The sequence below is a fragment of the Perca fluviatilis genome, chromosome 20 (assembly GCF_010015445.1).
Source record: "Perca fluviatilis chromosome 20, GENO_Pfluv_1.0, whole genome shotgun sequence".
NCBI classification, from domain to species: Eukaryota; Metazoa; Chordata; class Actinopteri; order Perciformes; family Percidae; genus Perca; species Perca fluviatilis.
Window position 1 is genome coordinate 9,660,449 of NC_053131.1, and position 19,442 is coordinate 9,679,890.

The following is a 19,442-nucleotide window of genomic DNA, read 5'->3' on the forward strand; positions in this document are numbered from 1 at the left end:
GGTTGCACCTTCATCGCTTCTCAGCAGCGAGACGGCTCTGCAGGCTGCTCTGTGACCACATCCTCTCCTCTGCTGTCGCTCTCTGCTCCCTCTCCTCTCTTTCTCCGCCTAACAACCCTAACAACCGCGACCTTCTTCTGTACACAGACCAGAACGTCTGCTTCCTGTTGTCATGTGGTCGGCTCACACTCTTCCATTTACTCTCCTGCTGACGGCGTTTGAACTAAAGGAAGAACTGCTTTATTCATGTAGAGAATGTAAACTGTCGTAAGCTTCTCTTACTTGTGTAAAGTGAAAAAAAGATAGATATGACTTACAGTATCAGTCAGACTGCTACTGTAAATAAACCCAGTTTAACAAGTTCAAATGATTTCTTACAAAGAATAGAACAGCTTGGTTGATGGAATTGAATCAAATCAAATGTCACTGGAGAAACTTTAGTCACCTCTCGGTTTGCTTAATGGAAAATGTTAAGACCCAAATGAACCTGCTGATGAGGTTTCCCTGAGCTGAGATGTTTCAACATGATGTAGCTGAGAAATGACTGATTTCTCAGAAAAGATGCAGATAGGCGAGCAGCTAAAAATACCTGACAGTCTGTGGAAAAAGTGATGTTCAGTGTCCGATGAGACGTGAGAGCAATGTCTAACCTATTTAAATCAACCATGATAATAACAATGTCTGCTCTGAAGATTGACCCAGATATAGATTTAGATATAAAATGAATGTAGTGCAAGTTCAACTGAGATGTCGTCAGGGAAAAAAAAAAAAAAATTTTATGGAGAAATGAAAGCACAAGACTGAGATTCTCTGAAATGCTTTTATTAAGAGTAAAAAAATGAATCAAATTATTCCCAAGCACACAGAATTAAGCATGTCTAAAAATATGATTCCAAAGTATTTGCCTGCCAGATATACAGTAGCTTTGAGATTACAACAAGAATATTCATAGAGCTCTCAATCTAGTTTAGCACAATACAAATGCACATCCACACAATCCAATCGAAAAAAAATTTTTAAACATTTTTATTTACAGGATTCAACACTGTTCCCCGTAGATTTCATTTGTTCAGGCCTCAGCTCTCAGTTGCTCCGTTTTCCAGTTGGACGCTGCAACAGATAGGACACAACAGTATGAACTCTTTTTATTTCTCGTTCATTTCCATATTAATGTCAAGAGAAGTAAGCGGCAGAGAAAAGTCACAGTGTGGGACTAACCTGAAGCTTCCACACCAGAAAGGCCACAAAGGCTCCATAGAGGCTGCTCTTGACGATTAGAAGAGCGTAGGAGAGTTTGGCCGTCTGTGAGATCTTCAGATAATACTCTGCAGAAAGTTCAAATATTTACATACAGTTAAGTGACATGAAGAGGAAACGGCCGGTGCACTTTGTGGAGATCTAACAAGGAACCAAACACTAAATAGTAGAACCGATGCATTGAGGTGTACACAATCACAGAATGTTTACCTCTTGTCATGGCGCCTTCACCTTTACCTGATGATGGAAGAATAAGAAATGGATTAGATGAGGACAGATAATAATTTTTCCCAAAATTCAAAGATTCAGATTAAATCATTTCTGAGTTCCAAAAGAACCAAAAAGAACAGACCTTGAACACCCACAACTGTATCTTCATGACTGGTTGTTGCTGTTCCATCGAAGAACTTGACGATGCAGGTGAAACTTTTGCCGGGTGTGAACCAGTCTTCTACAGAGACACTCAGCCTGCTGGTGATTCTGTAAAACTTGTCGCCTTCCGCAGGGCGGCGCATTTATCGCATACACCGTTGGTTTTATTAATCCCGTTGACCTTCCATTCAACACTGACATGGTCTGGGTAGAATCCACTGGCCACACAAACGATGGTCTTCTTCCTCGAATCGTCTTTCTGCTTTTGACACTCCTTTTCTGAAGGTGGAAGCACTTTCACTGTTGGTTTGGTGATTTTAAGGTCTGGTTCTGAAAGAACAAATGACCCCAAAAATTTAAAGCTGCCTATAGATCTACAGCAAACTAATGTGCAATATTAACTCTCATCTTCATGTGACATCTGAATACCAGAATTTAGACATGCACACCGGGAACCAGAACGAATCCGGAGAACCATTAACGCCAAATAAAAGAGAATTATTACAGGTTACAGAGCTCCAAAATGATACCTTCAAATTTATAATAAATAAAATCTACAACGTGAATTAATTTGTTTTTTAAATGCCATTTGTGACTCTAGATATAAAATCAAATTACTTTATGGCATGGATCCCACTCATGTCATTCATATCATTTGATAGACTTTTTTTGATTTCACTGTTTTATGCAAGACAGGAATTCTACATTCTATCACCTGAGCAAATATGTGCTATCCTTTCTGTTTTTAGAGCTTGAAAATAATGCATTAAGTCAGGTTTCTAGACCAAATAGGCTTTCTTTGCTATAGAAAAGATTCCTCAATTATTTCTTTGGCAGTTTAAGCAAACTTTTTTTTTTTTTTTTTAAACTAAAAAATTCAACTCAGTAATTTTCAGATTTAAGGTAAGAAGGGCACGAGACAACCATTTCTGCTCATGATTTTAGTCATTTTCTTACCCAACACTGTCAGTCTGGTGCCACTGCCAAAGGATCAAATGAATTACGCGATGTTTTTTTTTTGGGACAATTTTCAGAAAACTCAACTGTTGTAGAAACCATACATAGTCATACCAAATTGCATTAGTTGCTAACACCATTAAACTTCTAATTTAGGGTTTATTTAAGATTAGAACATTTAAAAACAGCCCTTCGCTCTACTAGTTTGCCATTATATCCTATGGAATATTATGTATAACACAGACTTGTTGCATTACTTAAGTTTAGTAATTGTCTTACCTAAAACGGTGAGTTTGGTTCCAGTTCCAAAGTAAGCCTCTGACTGGAACTCACAGTGTCTGACAGCTCTGATAAGAACTGTCTGTGAGAGTAATAATCTGGGCGTAGAGCCAAATGTTTTCTAGCTGCAGCACGTTGACTGGAGAACGTAGACTAGGATTGTTTTTACTGGCACAAACTGTCTTCTGCATTAACTTCTTTCACACATTTTAAAATGAGCACACTCTCTCTGTTCACTGCCATCAAATAAAATGTCTATGAAATATATTCTTAATATTGCCCATAATCTTAGCATAAAAACAAGCTGAGAATCGTGCCCTGAGTGGTTTTGTTGCAGGTTTTCTTACCTAAAACAGTGAGTTTAGTTCCAGCTCCAAAGAAAGCCTCGTTGTAGGAGCACAGAGACCTTCAGCTGGAACAAAACTCTTCCTACTGCCTCTCTTCATCTGGGCCACTTTCAAATTACTCCAACTTTCTCTCTCTTTCTCTGACATTTAAAGACTTGAGCTTACAGCTACAAAATGGTCAAATCCTAGACTTATTCACCCAATTTAAACATCTATTCATGGTTTTTATTTTATGATTAATTAAATCTATAATATATCTAGTAATGGGTAAAACATGAGTCATTTCAGCATTGGAGTATCTTTTTAAATTCTTAAAAACATCTTAACAAAATCATAACTTAACAATATTTAAGGTTTTCTTACCTAAAACAGTTAACTTTGTTCCTCTACCAAAGTAAGCCTCTGCAGCCCCACCAGAGTCACAGTGCACCTGATCAGTGCTCAAAACATGCTGCTTCTACTTTCTATCTTTGCTTTTTTAGTTTTGTACTAAATGTACAGTAACTTTCCTTTTAAAACCAACACCTAAATGAATAAATACAATAGGAGCATCTCTTTTACCAAGGTACCTTACCCAGAACAGTCAGTTTAGTTCCCTGGCCGAAATAGGCTTCGCGCTGACACAGCGTTGAAACTTAAGAACAAAAAGCTCTGAGCACTGAGCAGCACCTAAATCAAAGGAACTCACTAGAATGGAGTGCTGTGCAATTCTTAAAATGAATTGCAATTTTATATTTTCATTTGATTTCTTACCTAAAACAGTTAACTTTGTTCCTCCACCAAAGTAAGCCTCTGCAGCCTGGTTCACAGTGCACCTGATCAGTGCTCAAACCAGCCCAACATACTGCTTTCACGTTTATCTGTGTTTTATGCCCCCAACGTCTCCTTCAAAGGCAGCGCTGCCTGGAAGGCACTAGGATTAGGCAAGGGTTAGGGTTAAGGTTAGGGTTAGGTAAAGTCAATGGTCGCAGCGCTGCCTGGAAGGAGACGGGGATTTACAACACCATTGAGCTGCTTTTACTTTGAATCTTTTATTTTCTAGTTCAGTAATGAATTTACTAACTTCCCTATTTTTTTTATAAGTTGCAATACAAACCTCTTAATTAGCAATGTTACCATTTCAATTGATTTGATATCTTACCTAAAACAGTTAACTTTGTTCCTCCACCAAAGTAAGCTTCATTCCCACCAGAGTCACAGTGTACTCCATCAGTGCTCAAACCAGCCCAACACGCTGCTTTTACTGGGCTTCTTTGCTTTGTAGTCTTGTAATAAATGTAACTTTCCTTTTTAAACCAACACCTAAAGCCTGTTTTCACAAGTTGTATGCAACACAAACATCTCACTCATCACCCTCTTAGACTTTATGTTAACTTACCCAGAACAGTCAGTTTAGTTCCCTGGCCGAAATAGGCTTCGTACTGACACAGCGTTGAAACTTTAAGAACAAAAAGCTCTGAGCACTGAGCAGCACCTAAATCAAAGGAACTCACTAGAATGGAGTGCTGTGCATTTCTTAAAATTAATTAAAATTTTATATTTTCATTTGATTTCTTACCTAAAACAGTTAACTTTGTTCCTCCACCGAAGTAAGCTTCATAACCAGAGTCACAGTGTACTCCATCAGTGCTCAAACCAGCCCAACAGGCTGCTTTTACTTTGAATCTTTGCTTTTTAGTTTTGCAACTTTAAGGTTTATCGCAAGTTGTATGCAACACAAACTTCTGACTTATCAACCTGATGAACTTTATTTCAACTTACCGAGAACAGTCCGTTTTAGTTCCCTGGCTGAAATAGAGTAGTACTGCTTCCAACTGTCAGTGTTTTAGCTTGAGAACAAAAACTTTGAGCAGAACTGAAACTTTAAAGAGCTTGAGTGCAGTAAGTTTAAGTATGAAACAGTCCAATAACCATTTTTTTTCATTTCTTACCTAGAACAGTTAACTTTGTTCCTCCACCAAAGTAAGCCTCTGTAGTCTGGGTCACAGTGTACTCCATCAGTGCTCAAAACAGTCCAACATGCTGCTTTTACTTTGACTCTTTAGTAAACTAGACTTAAGTACAGTAAGAAACACTCTAATTCCAGTGCTATTTTTTTCATGTGATTTGGTTTCTTACCTAAAACGGTTAACTTTGTTCCTCCACCGAAGTAAGCTTCATAAGAACCAGAGTCACAGTGTACTCCATCAGTGCTCAAACCAGCCCAACATGCTGCTTTTACTGAGCTTCTTTGCTTTCAGGTGTTTTTAAATGTTTGTTGTATCAAATATGACTTTTCTTTAAATCCAATACCAACATTTGCTGCACTGCAGTCTGGTTATTACAAGATTAATGTAACACAAACTTTCCCCTCAACAACCAACCTGCTTGTGTATGTTGAACTTCTGCTACAGGAAAATGAATGTGAAGATTTTTGGATGTCTTACTTACCGAGAACAGTCAGTTTGGTTCCCTGACCAAAGTAGGCTTCAGAATTGGCACAGCGCTCCGGGTTAATATCAAAAAGCACGGAGCTCAACTTAAACTATGAAGAGCCAAGTACATTATGATTCTTATTGAACCACACACATCATACAGCTTATGTTCAGGTTTAACCATCCTTGACTTACCCAAAACGGTCAGTTTGGTTCCTTTTCCAAAGTAAGCTTCGTTTGCATTGTCACAGTGCAGAATTACTGAGCATGAAACTCAAGTCTTTCTCTACCAGAATTATCTTTGGAAGGTTTTTACCAATACTTCTCTTCATACCAAAACTCTTAAAGCAAGGTGACATTTATAAAAACAAAGAAATAAACTGAAATATTACCTAAAACTGTCAGTTTGGTTCCTTTTCCAAAGAAAGCAGGATCAGTGTAGGTCACAGTGTTCTGTCTTCAGCTCAATATTTCAACTTTTTCATATTAAGAGTTTCTACCTTCACTTTCGTACCAACATGTCTACTATTGTAAGTTGGTTGCAGTGAACTGAAGCAGTGAGAGATGCTACTTACCTAAAACAATGAGTTTTGTTCCCTTTCCAAAGTAAGCTTCAGTTCCAGTGTCACACTGAATATCTCCTCTACCAAAAAGTCTCAAAACGTCCCATAATCAGCATGTTGAGACACAGTGTAATAATCCAGGGGATGAAGAAGGTTTAAACATGCAGGATACGCCTCATAATGTCCAATTATGTTCGTTTTTGTCGAGGCGAGTGGAAGAAGCATCCCAATGCTCCACATTTGAATTAAAAGTAATTACAAAAAAAAAATTTCCAGCAGATTTTCTGCATAAACATGGACCTTTCAATGCCAAAGTGTGCTGCCTTCAGATTATTGATTTTTCTGCTCTCCCAGCTGTCCCAGGGAGCATGTAGCAGTCTAAACAATGGCTGTTAATGGGAGGAGGTTTTTGTACAGCGGCTCTATGGGATTGTATCACCGTGGCCCCTGTCCCCACGATGAAAAAGCATCATACAAAAACCTGAAGTCTCTTTGGTTGTCTCCCCTCTCCCTCCCCCAGCCAGCGTCTCCATATCTCAGCCTCCATCTCTCTCTGTGTGAGAGCAGCTGTACAGCTCGGGCTGGCTGACTCCAACCTGACTGCTGCTATTTCTGTGACTGCTAAGAAAAGAAGCAGAACAGAGAGAAGGAAAAGGGAAACTGGTCTTTGTTTGTAGCTGTTCAGAGGGAGTGACATCTCAGCTGGTCACACCTCTTTATCCACCCAGTTATCAGTGAACTGAGGAGAACCATTCGCTGACAGATGTGACTGATACTCTAGGTGATCCTTAAACTGTTTCTTGTCTTCAACGTAACATTGGATTCAAAAGTGGCATTAAAGCAGTTTATTCCTTAACAATAAATGACCACATCGCCATTTATAGTACAAAGTAGCCTACACAAGTTAGGAATTAAAGTCCTGCATCAGTAGGTACACATTATGTGTACCTAAAGTACTCAAATGCAGAGAGGGCCATTTCAGAATCTTATATATTCTAGGATCATAATTCACTGGATCTGCAGCTAGTAACTGTGGAGCTAACCATAACTATAAACTCAAATCTATAATAAATCATATTTGTTGATTATATTGTATTAATAAAGTGAATCTGCAAAGTATCTAAAGCTACAAAATAAAATGAGTGGAAAAGTGCAATATTCTATTCTGAAGTGTAGTAAATGTATAAAGTAAATCATGGGTTGAATATACAACTGTTCCTATAAAATAAACATTAAATATAGTTTTAAAATCATAACACATTACTGTCCTACCTGTTGAGATGATTGGTTGGCTACTGTGAGCTCATACCTAAAATGAAATCTTTTGTTTTATACTTAATTGTGAAATATAACAATTATGTTACATCAGCGTTGTTCTGCAGAGGTCACTTGTATGTTAAATGTAGCTTATTCAGCCTAATTCTTCTTTTTTTGGGGGGGGGGCTTTTCTGCCTATAATGGACAGGACCGCTAGGTGAGAAAAGGGAGAGAGCGGGGGAAGACGTGCAGGAAATCGTCACAGGTCAGATTCGAACCCTGGACCTCTGCGTCGAGGCATAAACCTCTCAGTATATGTGCGCCTGCTCTACCCACTGATCCAACCCGGCCACCCAGTTCTTCATTTTAATACCTCTTTAATTATTTGACTGGCTTCCCTTTTACGTATCCTGACTTCTAAAAAAAAAAAAAAAATGCTTGAGTTGATTTTTTTAAAATTTATTTATTTTTATTTATTTTTTTCCAGGTGCACTCCCACATGAACCCTGTAGAGGTCAGTGTATGATAACCTCTTCAATTTAACATACTTTCATCTTGTCAGACTGCACATAGAATTATAGTGAAATAACGGAGACTAAAGTACACAGTGACACAGACGAGACACACTCTGTAGGACAATAATACTGAATGTGACAAGTAATCTTCAGCACGTTAACACCTGCTCGCTTATCTGAACAGATCAGCTTTGTGGTGTTGTTGCAAGAACACAATGACTTACAGTGAAGCATTCTTATACCTTTTTTGTAATGAATTAATAGATTTTTTATTTTTTTTTCCTTTCAAATTGTCATGTCACATGTATGTTGGTCTGTTTATATAGCTCACGTTACTGTATTGTGTGAACAGTTAACTTCAGTTTAAATTGTATGTGGCATTTACTTTTCGGGTGCAAATGTTCCACCAAAACAAGTTCCTTCCTGAGACTATTTTGCAGAGCCACCGTCTCTGCGTCCAGAGCGCCGCCCAAGACGATTTGTGATTGGTTTAAAGCAGGGGTTCATAAACCCATCGCTCAAAGGTCCGCATCAGATTTTTATTCCAGGTTTTTTTTAGTTTTGTGCACTAAAAGTACAGCAGTATTCTTAGCTTTGTGTAATAAACGAAAGCTTTCGTCGCTTATACATTGTTGACATTTTTTCTGCTGTTTCAGCCTTTTGTATGTGTGCCGTAGCTAGACCTTAGTCCACAGTTCTGTAGAGCTAGGTGTGGCAGACCTATCAACACATTAACCACCCTCATTGATGCCTCCTTCCCTGTCGCCTCTTCCTGGTTTCTTCTTGAGGTTGTTGTTAAGCTGCTGAGGCTTTCTGAACCATTGTGCTCTACTGGAGGCACAGTAATACACAGCTGAGTCTCCAGTCTCAACAGGGTGTATCTGCATAGAGGAATGAAGCACTGTAGCCCGGGTCATGCTGTACTTGGATTTGTTGAAAGGAGCTTCAATGCTGCACACATCTTTACCGGGAGAATATGCTACGAGCTGTATTTCCCTACCGCTGCTGCTTTGTCTGTACCAGTACATGTAGAAGTATTGTTCGTCGTCTTGTTCACACTGCAAAGTGACAGCCTGGGGGTCTCCTTCACGGCTGATTACAAATGGAGGCTGGTGAAGTTTTACACCACCGGAGGAATCTAGAAAGTAGGAAAGAAGAGAACTTGAAATTTAAACAACTTCAACAAGGAAATCTGTAAGAAAAAAAAATCAAACTGTAAAAATTTTCTTACTGGTGAAGATGAGAACGGCAAACAGTAGCAGCTTCATTTTGACATTGATTAAACAATAAAACTAATTTGAAAAAAGACATATATTCACAATCGCAACTGTCTTCAGGCTGAACAGCTGCTGGCAGACCTTACTGCCACAGTCACAACTTATGAAATAAGTGTGAAGGGTTTCTCAGTACATCCACAGTCTCCTGGTGGACACTAGGGGAGTTTTTTCCTTTGGGCTGGCTCAGGAGCTGTTGATGCTATTGGTGTGAGAAGCTCATTATGTATTCATGTATTCTGCCACCAGCAAATGGTTTTAGTCTGTTGTACAGTTTGTACTGGCAACCTCTACTGGCACAGTTCTAGTAGCTAAAGCGACATTGGTGACCATTTACAGTGATTACCTCAAATTTGATTTCTGTTTGGGAAAAAATATCCCAAACCAGCATTTACACAATCGCAAGACAATAAAACTCTGTATTGTAAGTGATGGCTATTTACCTTGCCATCAGACAGCCCTTTTTGACGTGGAACTAAAAACGTTATATCCATCTATTCTCTCTTCAAAGCCATCAGACTCCTTTTGACAAAAACTGTATCTTTACCCCGCAGAACACTGGAGTTAATACATTTTTAATTTGTAATGCACTTTATATTTAAGCAAATCTCAAAGTGCTACATGATAGTGCTAAAAATTATAAAAACACATGGAGAACATGAAAAGAAAAGGAAGTAAATAAAAGGCAAAAGGACACAAGTTCACTCAAAAGCTCTCCTAAAAAGGTGGGTTTTAAGGCCACGTTTAAAAGCATCCACAGTCTGTGGGGTCCTCAGGTGGTCAGGGAGAGCATTCCACAGTCTGGGAGCAGCTGAGCAGAAAGCCCGATCTCCCATTGTACGGAGCTTTGTCCTGGGAGGTTTCAAAAATTATGCTGAGGCAGATCGGAGGGTACGTGTTGAGGTCTGTGGGGTGAGGAGTTTCTTGAGGTGAGGGGGGCTTCACCATGAATGCACTGGTGGGTAAGGAGGGGAGTACCTTGTCTCAACCCTGAGTGAGACAGGAAGCCAATGGAGTGATTTAAGGATGGGGTGATGTGGTCATATTTGCGCACCCTCAACAGGATCCTAGCAGCACTGTTTTGAATATACTGCAACTTCTGAAGGCTTTTGTCAGGGATCCGGTGAGGGAGTGCATTGCAGTAGTCCAGCCTGGAGGAGACAAAAGCGTGGACAAGCTTTTCAGCGTCTGCAGGAGTGAGTGTGGGGCGGAGTTTGGCAATGTTCCTGAGGTGGAAAAGGGTCTTGCAGAGATGTTTGATGTGAGTCTCAAAGGTCAGATGAGAGTCCATTTTAACACCCAGGTTAGTGGCTGATGTTGAAAGTGGAATAGTTTGGCCGGAGAAGTTGATGCTGGTAATGTCAGATGATTGAACCTGGTGTGGGGTGCCGACTAGAATGGCTTCAGTCTTGGAGCTGTTAAGCTGCAGAAAGTTTTGTTTCATCCACGCCTTTATCTCCTCCAGGCAGGTGGTCAGAGTGGATGATGGCAGGGCAGCAGAGGCGGTTGGGTTTGTCTTGAGGTAGAGTTGAGTATCATCAGCATAGTAGTGGAATGAAATTCCATGCCGGTTGATGACATGGCCAAGGGGGAGCATGTAAAGAATAAACAGGGTGGGGCCGAGCACTGAGCCTTGAGGGACACCACATGTGACGTTGTGGAGTTGCTGGTCAACTGCTGCTTGATCAGTTAAGTTAGTGTTATTTTGTAACTTTGGTGTTTTTAAAAGGTTAGTTGTCATTCACCAAAGTCACACAATAACCAATCGTGGCAACGGTAGACCAGCAACTCCTGTTTCTGCAAGGTAAGATTACTATTTTGGTCAAAGGAGTGTGGTGGCTTTGAAAAGAGCATACATACTGTAAAAGGATGTAACAGCTTCAGTTTACTGTCAAAGGGCTGTTTGACAGCAAGGTAAAGGCACAAATGTAGCATATAGGCCTACACTTAAAGTGATATTGATTGTTTTAGGTGGCTAAAATACGTTTATCTTCTGCCCCTGTCCACAGTGGTAACGTCGTATCTGTACTCCAGTCTGTTTCTCCAAACTTAAGGCGTGCCGACCCCCATCTACTGTAGCCAATACACTGACCGTTTAGTACCTCATACAACCGCACTTAAAAAAAATCCCAACTATCCCTTTAACCAGTTATTACCTGTACTATAGTCTCGCTTTGCCAGACCCTCCTCCAAAGTGCACTGGAGGAGAGTCTGGCTGCTCCACATAGCATTCGGGGATGGGAGAAAAACACGCTCTGGTTTATTGGATTTTCTTTAAACCAATCACCATCATCTTGGGCGGTGCTAAACACTGGAGAAAAGCTGCGGTGAGGATGCAAAATGGCCTCGGGAAGAAACTTGTTCTGTTGGAATGTGTACGTTTTAGAAGTAGTTTTAGTCGTGCAACAGAAACCTCTGATTGGACAGATGGTCTAGCTAGCTGTCTGGATTTACCCTGCAGAGATCTGAGGAGCAGTTAACCATAGTCCTCAGAAATCCACCGGAGTTTAGAATGCCGACACAAAGGTAGCCCAAGGCAACTGATATCCGGCCTAAATGAGGGAAATCCGGTGGATTTTCTGCCGGCAACGGAGCAATCCAAATATGGACTACCTGTGCAACACATAATAAAATGTTTTACATATCCTAACAAGATGTTACATTATTAGTGAATGCAATTTTGACATTATTACTTAGAGTATAGTCTATTTCCACAACGTTCCACTTCCACTCTTTTCAGCCAGCCTTCCTCTTTCTTTGTGTTGTAATTTTAAACTCCGGTGGATTATGGAGGACCCTCCTTCGCAGCGCTGTGGAGGAAGTTCTGACAATGTGAGACTAGTTACAGTACAATATGTAACTCATGATGTCCAAATCCATCCTTGGATTGCTGCCAACATATTTAGGCTTTTTCTTTTTCTGACCCCTCAACCTGGAATAGCAGCATGGTCTAAATCTGTCCAGCTTGATCCCACTAGGGGATTTTAAACAAATTTTAAGGGCATTGGAAAAAGCATCTTTGGAAACTTGTAGTATTTTTTGTGTGGTTTCTTGTACTTGGCACTTTCATGTACATTATATACAGTATACTATTGGTATATCTGTCTGTCTGTGACAGTGTTTGGTGTTTTAGGCTCCCAACGTCACTAGGATTAGGCAATGGTTAGGGTTAGGTGCCTTGAAGTCGACGTTGGGGGCTTAAAACACCATCGAGTGTCTGAGTGCTTGTTGTGTTAGTCCTAAACGGGTCTCTCTTGAGAATGGAACCCTGTGTCTTAATGAGGTTACCTGTAAAATAAAAATGTTACAACTGTCAGTTAATGTAATGTGTATAAAAGTCTATATTGATTTTCACTTATTTTTAAATGAAACTTTCAATATATACATTATTACACTTTGGTACATGATTGTGGTTATATCTTTTTTTTTTTTTTTTGTTTTGCAATGAATAAATTTACATTAGCAGTACATTCAGTTGTCAAATAACTAAACTCCTGAGCAGCAGCTGTTATAAGGCCTAGGAGGTTTTTAGTGAAGCAGTGGCATCAAACCACATCACTGTGTGCTGGCAGCGCAGAAATACACAGCTGAGTCGGATGGATTCACTGTGCGAATGAGCAGAAATCCTTTCGATGTGCCTTCTCCCTTAATCTGGAATCTGGAGTCTTTGAACTGGTCCTCGTAGCTTGGATCACCCTGGAGCACTGTGTACCCGATGAGGCTCATAGAGCGCCTGCTCTGTGTAGTTTGGTGTTGGTACCACAGCATGACTTGGAGGCTGCTGTCGTCATGACTGCAGTTAATCCTGAGCTCCTCAGTCCCTTCCTGCACAAGTTGAGGAGAGGACTGTTCAAAGGTAACACTCTCCACTTTTCCTGTGACGAAAGTCAATTCATATTTTAAAATGCCGAATGTTTACACCATAAACACACAGACATTGGTGTTACAGAGACAGTCATACAACATTGAATCAGACTTACTTGTAAGCATGAGCAGTAAAACTCCAAATGTGTATAAAGCTGGAGGCATCCTGGAAACTAAAACCAAGATTTGTGCAACCGTGATAATTCAGAAAGAGAAGTGTGCAATTGTTCTCACATCAAATTAATAATTAGCGTATACTAAAACCTAGCATCAGAGCTGGAGCGTTCACACGTCGCTCTGCTCTGACAAGCTTACTACAAATGAGAGATCACTATCTTCCATTCTCCATATATCGCACCTCCTCTAACCCCACCTTCTTCCTCTGCTCGCAGCTGATCTTCTGCCTGCTACTGCTTCTTTGGTGTATTTTCTGATCAGAAATGAATAATACATATATGATATATTGTGATGGATTGTCTTGGTGTAGTGGTTTTAGGCCTTCAATTAATCAGAAATATCTGACTGTAAAGCTGTTGTATAGAGTGATTCTGGAAAACAAAAAATGTGAGAAACTGAACACTAAAGCTTTATGAATTTAAAGGTCCAGTGTGTAATGTGTTTAGTTGTTCATTATCAAAATCTGTGTTGCCCGTTCACAAACTTGTCCTTTTTCATGAATATTTACCTCCACCATCAATTCCAAGTATTCCTTTTGGCTTGAAATTTTATGTTTGCATTCGTATTAACTGGGGAAGACGCTCCATATTCATGCGCCATCTTGAAGTACGTTAGCCGGTAAGGGACATACAGGACATACTGCTCCGCTTTTCGCTGTCACATGATAAACTCACAGGTGCTGCTAATGGGTATCGTAGCTTCCTGGGCCCAGCTAGTTTGAAGAAGGAAACATAGAGCACCACACGTATTCAAAATCCAAATTTCAGCAACGGGAGTCTTCTTCTTCTTCGCCCAGAAAAAGGATACTGAAAAGAGCAAGAGGCCGGCTTTTTGAAGTCTGAAGGCTACCGTAGCTGTAATACGTACTTTGAACTGCGTGGTTCGAGAGAGTTGATTGTGATATGTGATCTCAACGCTAGATGGGAGAAATTTCCACACATTGGACCTTTTTTAACTAGAATTTGTAATTGTATAGGTCTACACTTTTGTGAATAGCCTACTAACTCGAGCGTGCAACCTTGTTTTATATTTTATGGTCTCTTTTTACGTTTTAGACTTAGGAGTGATCTGCAGGTTTTCATTCCTACCAAAGACTAGCAGACAAAAAAAGCAGTGCTATCAAATGCATTTTAAAACCTGTTTTCATGTCACATCTTTTACAGTTTTTAAAAAATATTCATAGTTGGCTATCATTGAATATTTACTAATATTGCTTACCGTCCTTGAATTTAGAAGTCAATATGAATTTAACCTTGATGCTGAATGTAATTACTTATGGGGTAATATTGTGCTCTTGTAAATAACCGTACCCCAACCCAGGTACGGACTCCTACTGGGACAAATGAATAAAAACTAATTTATGTTGTAAAACGTGAGAATGACTACCCAAAACACATTTCTAAAGAAAGCTTACTGCTAACAGTTCAATAATGTTTCTTCAGAATGGCCATGTGGAGGAATTAGTTTTCGCTGTGCATGCGGTTGGCCGCAAAGTGCGGCCAACAGGTTACTTCAAGTCAGAACCGGAGTATTCCTCTCCTGCTTTTGGCTGCTTCGGAAGCATTTACTCTTCTCGAAATCACCAGGAATCAAAGCTTTACCTCACCAAGGTGTTAATTATCCGTTTGTGCTAACATGTTTTTCATATTTGAGTTATTTTTTGGCTTTGTTGCCAAAGGCTTGTTGTAGCGCTCTCCAACCCTTCGGTGAACAACCTGCCTTCTGCTACAGCCAGATATTTCAAATTTTGACTCATCAGTCCAGAGCACCTGCGGCCATTTTTCTGCACCCCAGTTCCTATGTTTTCGTGTATAGTTGAGTTGCTTGGCCTTGTTTCTCTGTCGAAAGTATGGCTTTTTGGCTGCAACTCTTCCATGAAGACCACTTCTGGCCAGACTTCTCCGGACAGTAGATGGGCGTACCTGGGTCCCACTGGTTTCTGCCAGTTCGGAGCTGATGGCACTGCTGGACATCTTCCAATTTCAAAAGGAAATAAGATTGACGTGTTTTTCATCTGCTGCACTAAGCTTCCTTGGCCGACCACTGTGTCTACGATCCTCAACGTTCCCTGACTTTTTGCAAGTGTGCCTCCTACGAATTGATGCTGGTTTGAAGGCAAAGGGTAGTAAACACCAAATATTGATGTGATTTAGATAATTTGTTTTTGGTCGCTCACTTTGCATTTTGTAAATTGATAAAAATAAACCATCATTATTTATATTTTTGAAAGCATTCTTAGTTTAGAGCATTTTTACACACCTACGAAGACTCTTGCACAGTACTGTATTTGAATTAAGTATATTTTAAGGATACAAATTTGCCTATATATTGAAGCCATACCACCCCATTCCATTATGTGCTTTAAATTAAAAAAAAAAAGGACTTCAACGCTTTCATGTGTAGGCTATGTGATTCTTTGAGACTATGTGACCATGAAGAACCACATTATTTTCAATCTGTTCAAAATCAGTAAACGTTGTTAATGTAAGAACAGTTATTTAGCCTACCTCTCAGGATCTTGAACATGAAAACAGAGGAAAAAAAGAGAAGAGGGTTTTGGTGATGGGGTGTCATTAAACCACATCACTGTGTACTGGCGGCGCAGAAATACACAGCAGAGTCTGCTAGATTGACTCTGGGAATGATCAGAGCTCCTGTTTGGATGTCCTTTCGTGTAATGTTAAACCGATCTTTAAACTGCTGCTCATAGTTGGGGTCACTGCCACTGTAGCTGTATCCAATCAAGCTCATCAAACTTATCTCGGTTTGCTGGTACCAGAGCATTGTATACATGTTGTTATCATTATGACTGCATTCAATTTCTACCCTGGACGTTTCGTTGACTATTCTTGGATGAGACGGCTGAAATGTCACACTCTTAGCTTGGTCTGTGGAAAAAACAAAACAAAAACAATTGTCTAGTTGCTGTAAAAATGTACATCACAATTAAATAGTTGTTTTTGCAGTTAATTTCATTACATGGAAGAAAGATGAGAAGAAATCCGATCACAGTTGGAGACATCTTCCAGGTTTGTTTCTGCTGCAGGAGAAACTTCCTTCAGTGAGAGTCTGTTTAAAGAGACTCAGCGCCTCATGTGAGACCATGAGGGTTTTTAGTGAGGGAGTGGCATTAAACCACATCACTGTGTACTGGCAGCGCAGAAATACACAGCCGAGTGTGACAGGGTTGCTTTCTGTATAATCAGAGTTCCTTTCGTTGAACCGTCTCTTGTCAGCTTGAATTGTTCTTCAAACTGACCCTCGTAAGTTGGGGAGCTCTCATATCCATACCCAATGAGGGTCATAGACAGACTGTCCTCTCTCTGCTGATACCAGAGCATTACTGGACGACTAGTATCATCATGGCTGCAGTTTATCTGGATCTCAGCGCCCTCATTCACTATCTGGGGATCAGATTGTTGAAATGTGACAGCGCTCGTCTGACCTGTGGAGAAAGCAGATTTAGATGAAACGGTTGTTAATGCACAACAGAAAAAGAATATTTATATTTTGCATGATTGTTTAGCATGTTATATAAAAAAAAAAATAGTTTAAGATCTTACAATAAAAACCGATGAAGAGAAAAGCAAAGGTTTGCATAGACAAAGACATTATCAGGCACTGATGTGAGAAATCTAAGGCTCAGGGTGAAGAGAAGTGTGTGTGTGTGTGTGTGTGTGTGTGTGTGTGTGTGAGATAAAAGCTGCATACTAAGTGCTGTGCCTCCACCTATTGGTTGAATGGTTTTTCACGATTCAGCTTTTTCAGCATTCTTAATTATAAATATTAGAATTTCAGCAGACTTTGTATGCCCAGGTATTGTGAGAGGTCATTATTTGAATGGGTGCATAGGTCAAACACAAACAATATATAAGTAATATAGTGGTACAAGACGACTACATTTTCGCCCTGTTTTTTTCCCTACTTCTTTTGTTTTTCCTTTTTTTGGGGGGGGCTTTTCTGCCTTAAATTTTTGACAGGACAGCTAGGTGAGAGAGAGAGAGAGAGAGAGAGAGAGAGAGAGAGAGGGCGAAGACACACAGGAAATTTGTCACAGGTTGGATTCGAACCCTGGACCTCTGAGTCGAGGCAATAAACCTCGCAGTACATGTGCGCCTGCTCTACCACTGAACCAACCCTGCCACACCTACCTATTTCTGACATAAGGTTCATTGGCGCGCTCCAATAACAATCATCAGTTATTCCTTGTGGGATCTTTAACATCTCAGAAGATGAATAAATGCATTAGGTGTAGTCAAACGCTGTCACTCGCCAAAATATAGTGGCAGAAGTAGAATTTGTCTTGAAAGAAGTTGTCCTGAAATTGTCCCATAATCAAAGTTCAAGTTGCAATGCACTGAACTCCGGCGTCACCAGGGCCACAATCTGCAGATGCTGAGTTATTAGCAGATTTTCTGAAGATTTTAAATTAATCAATTAATTTTTTATTTTTAAGGCGAGACACGGCAGGCAAAAACATCGTTTTTTTTCACTGGTCAATTTTGAGATTTTTGGCTAATTGTGTTCAATAACATGTATTCTTTCAGATTTGTGGTGAAAGAAAGTAAAACATACACATTTAGGTCTTTATTTTACTAGACTTTGTCTGTTAGCGTCGGTAGATTTATCGTAAATTCAACAAAAGTTGGCGTTCTAAATCATCCGCGCGCTCGCGATTGCTGTCTGCACCCTGTCAACACATATACCGTTGGAAAGCTCTCTCTCTCCTCTACAATGCTGTCGGATCCAAATATGGTCATTTCCCTTTTAATCAGCAACCAATCGCGGAAAGTGAAAAGGGGATTTAACTCAAAATGCGCAATCACATTGGCTGATGCCAATTTCTGACAACGTGATTCGTTCAGAATCCGTCACGTGACGCGCTCTGACATTTCCGCGGTAGTTAAGAATGTCGAAAGAAATGCGTCGAAAACGGTCGAAAATCACCTCCGAGAAGACGAAAACAGTTGTTATTAGCAAGAAGACCCAGGGATTACACACACTAAGACAGCAGATGATAAAATACCTTCACATAGTACGTCGATGTGTCAACTGTCGTTCAGAAAACAGGAGTTTTCGGACAGCGGAGGTAATCAGACACTCTCTCTCTCAAAGCAGTTTACAGAAAGTCATATAGCCTACATGTCCTATGTGTCACATATATAATAAAAAACTTTACTAATCACACAAAAAACAAAAAATATAAAAAAAAAAAAAACATAAAACAAAAAAAAAAATTTGTATAAAATAAAAAATATAAAAAATGACAAAAAAAAAAAATAAAAAAATGGTATAATAAAAAGGTTTTTGTGTGCTGGTGAGGGTTGGCAAACCCACAACAATTGTTTGTGATTGTGTTTTCTGTAAAAAAAAAAAACCAGAATTCCTTTTTTTTTACTAGTAAAATTTTTTTTTTTTTTTTTTTTTCTTTTTTTATCTTTTTAAATAAAATTATTTACGATAGTTGGGGAAAAAGAGTGATGTTTTTTTTGACTCTCTATGCCTGACTGTAAGCCTTTTTCTCTCTCTCTCTCTTTCTTTCTTATCTGTTTTAGTTAATTAATTATTTTATAAAATTTTATTTACTTTTTTTTGTTTTTCAAATATTCTTTTTATTATTGATTTATAAAATGATTCATATTTTTTTTTTAGAATTATGAGCAAAGGTGCCTGGGTACTAACTTTTTTCTTTTAATTAAAAAAAAAAAACAAACTAGTTTATTATCATTTGATTAAGGTAGCTGCTAACATAAGTTATTTGATTCAAAAGAAGATAAATGATTGGAGCGGCTAGTTCTCTTCACTTGACAAAAACAGAAAAAAAATTTCTATTAATATATTTTTTTTATAACATTTTTTTTTTTTTTTTAACATCAATATTTTTTTTATTTTAAAATAACAAATTTATTTTTAAATAAATTTTTTAATCAAATTTTGTGCTTTTTATCATTCATTTTTGCATTCGCTTGTTTGCTTTTTGTTTGCATTAATGGAAGTTTTGCATTATAGAGTGTTTCTCCCCTTTCAATATTGCTTATATTATTCCATAAAACCACCTCCTCCCCACTTTTTGCCCCAATAAAGGAAAAGCAGATTATAAGCTGGCCCTTTTTCTTTCATTTTTTTCTAACCCTTTCCACCCCCCCAACCAAAAAACTTTAAAGAT

General features: G+C 39.1%; 1 gene segment (V, D, J or C); it reads right to left on the reverse strand.

Moving 5' to 3' along the window:
- Window positions 1-801: 801 nt before the first annotated feature.
- On the reverse strand, window positions 802-16,917 carry LOC120549449. The segment is given in 8 exon segments: window positions 802-1,110; window positions 1,219-1,325; window positions 1,468-1,494; window positions 1,610-1,959; window positions 3,787-3,829; window positions 11,921-11,927; window positions 16,421-16,721; window positions 16,840-16,917. Coding segments are annotated over 8 exon segments (911 nt in total).
- Window positions 16,918-19,442: the final 2,525 nt, after the last annotated feature.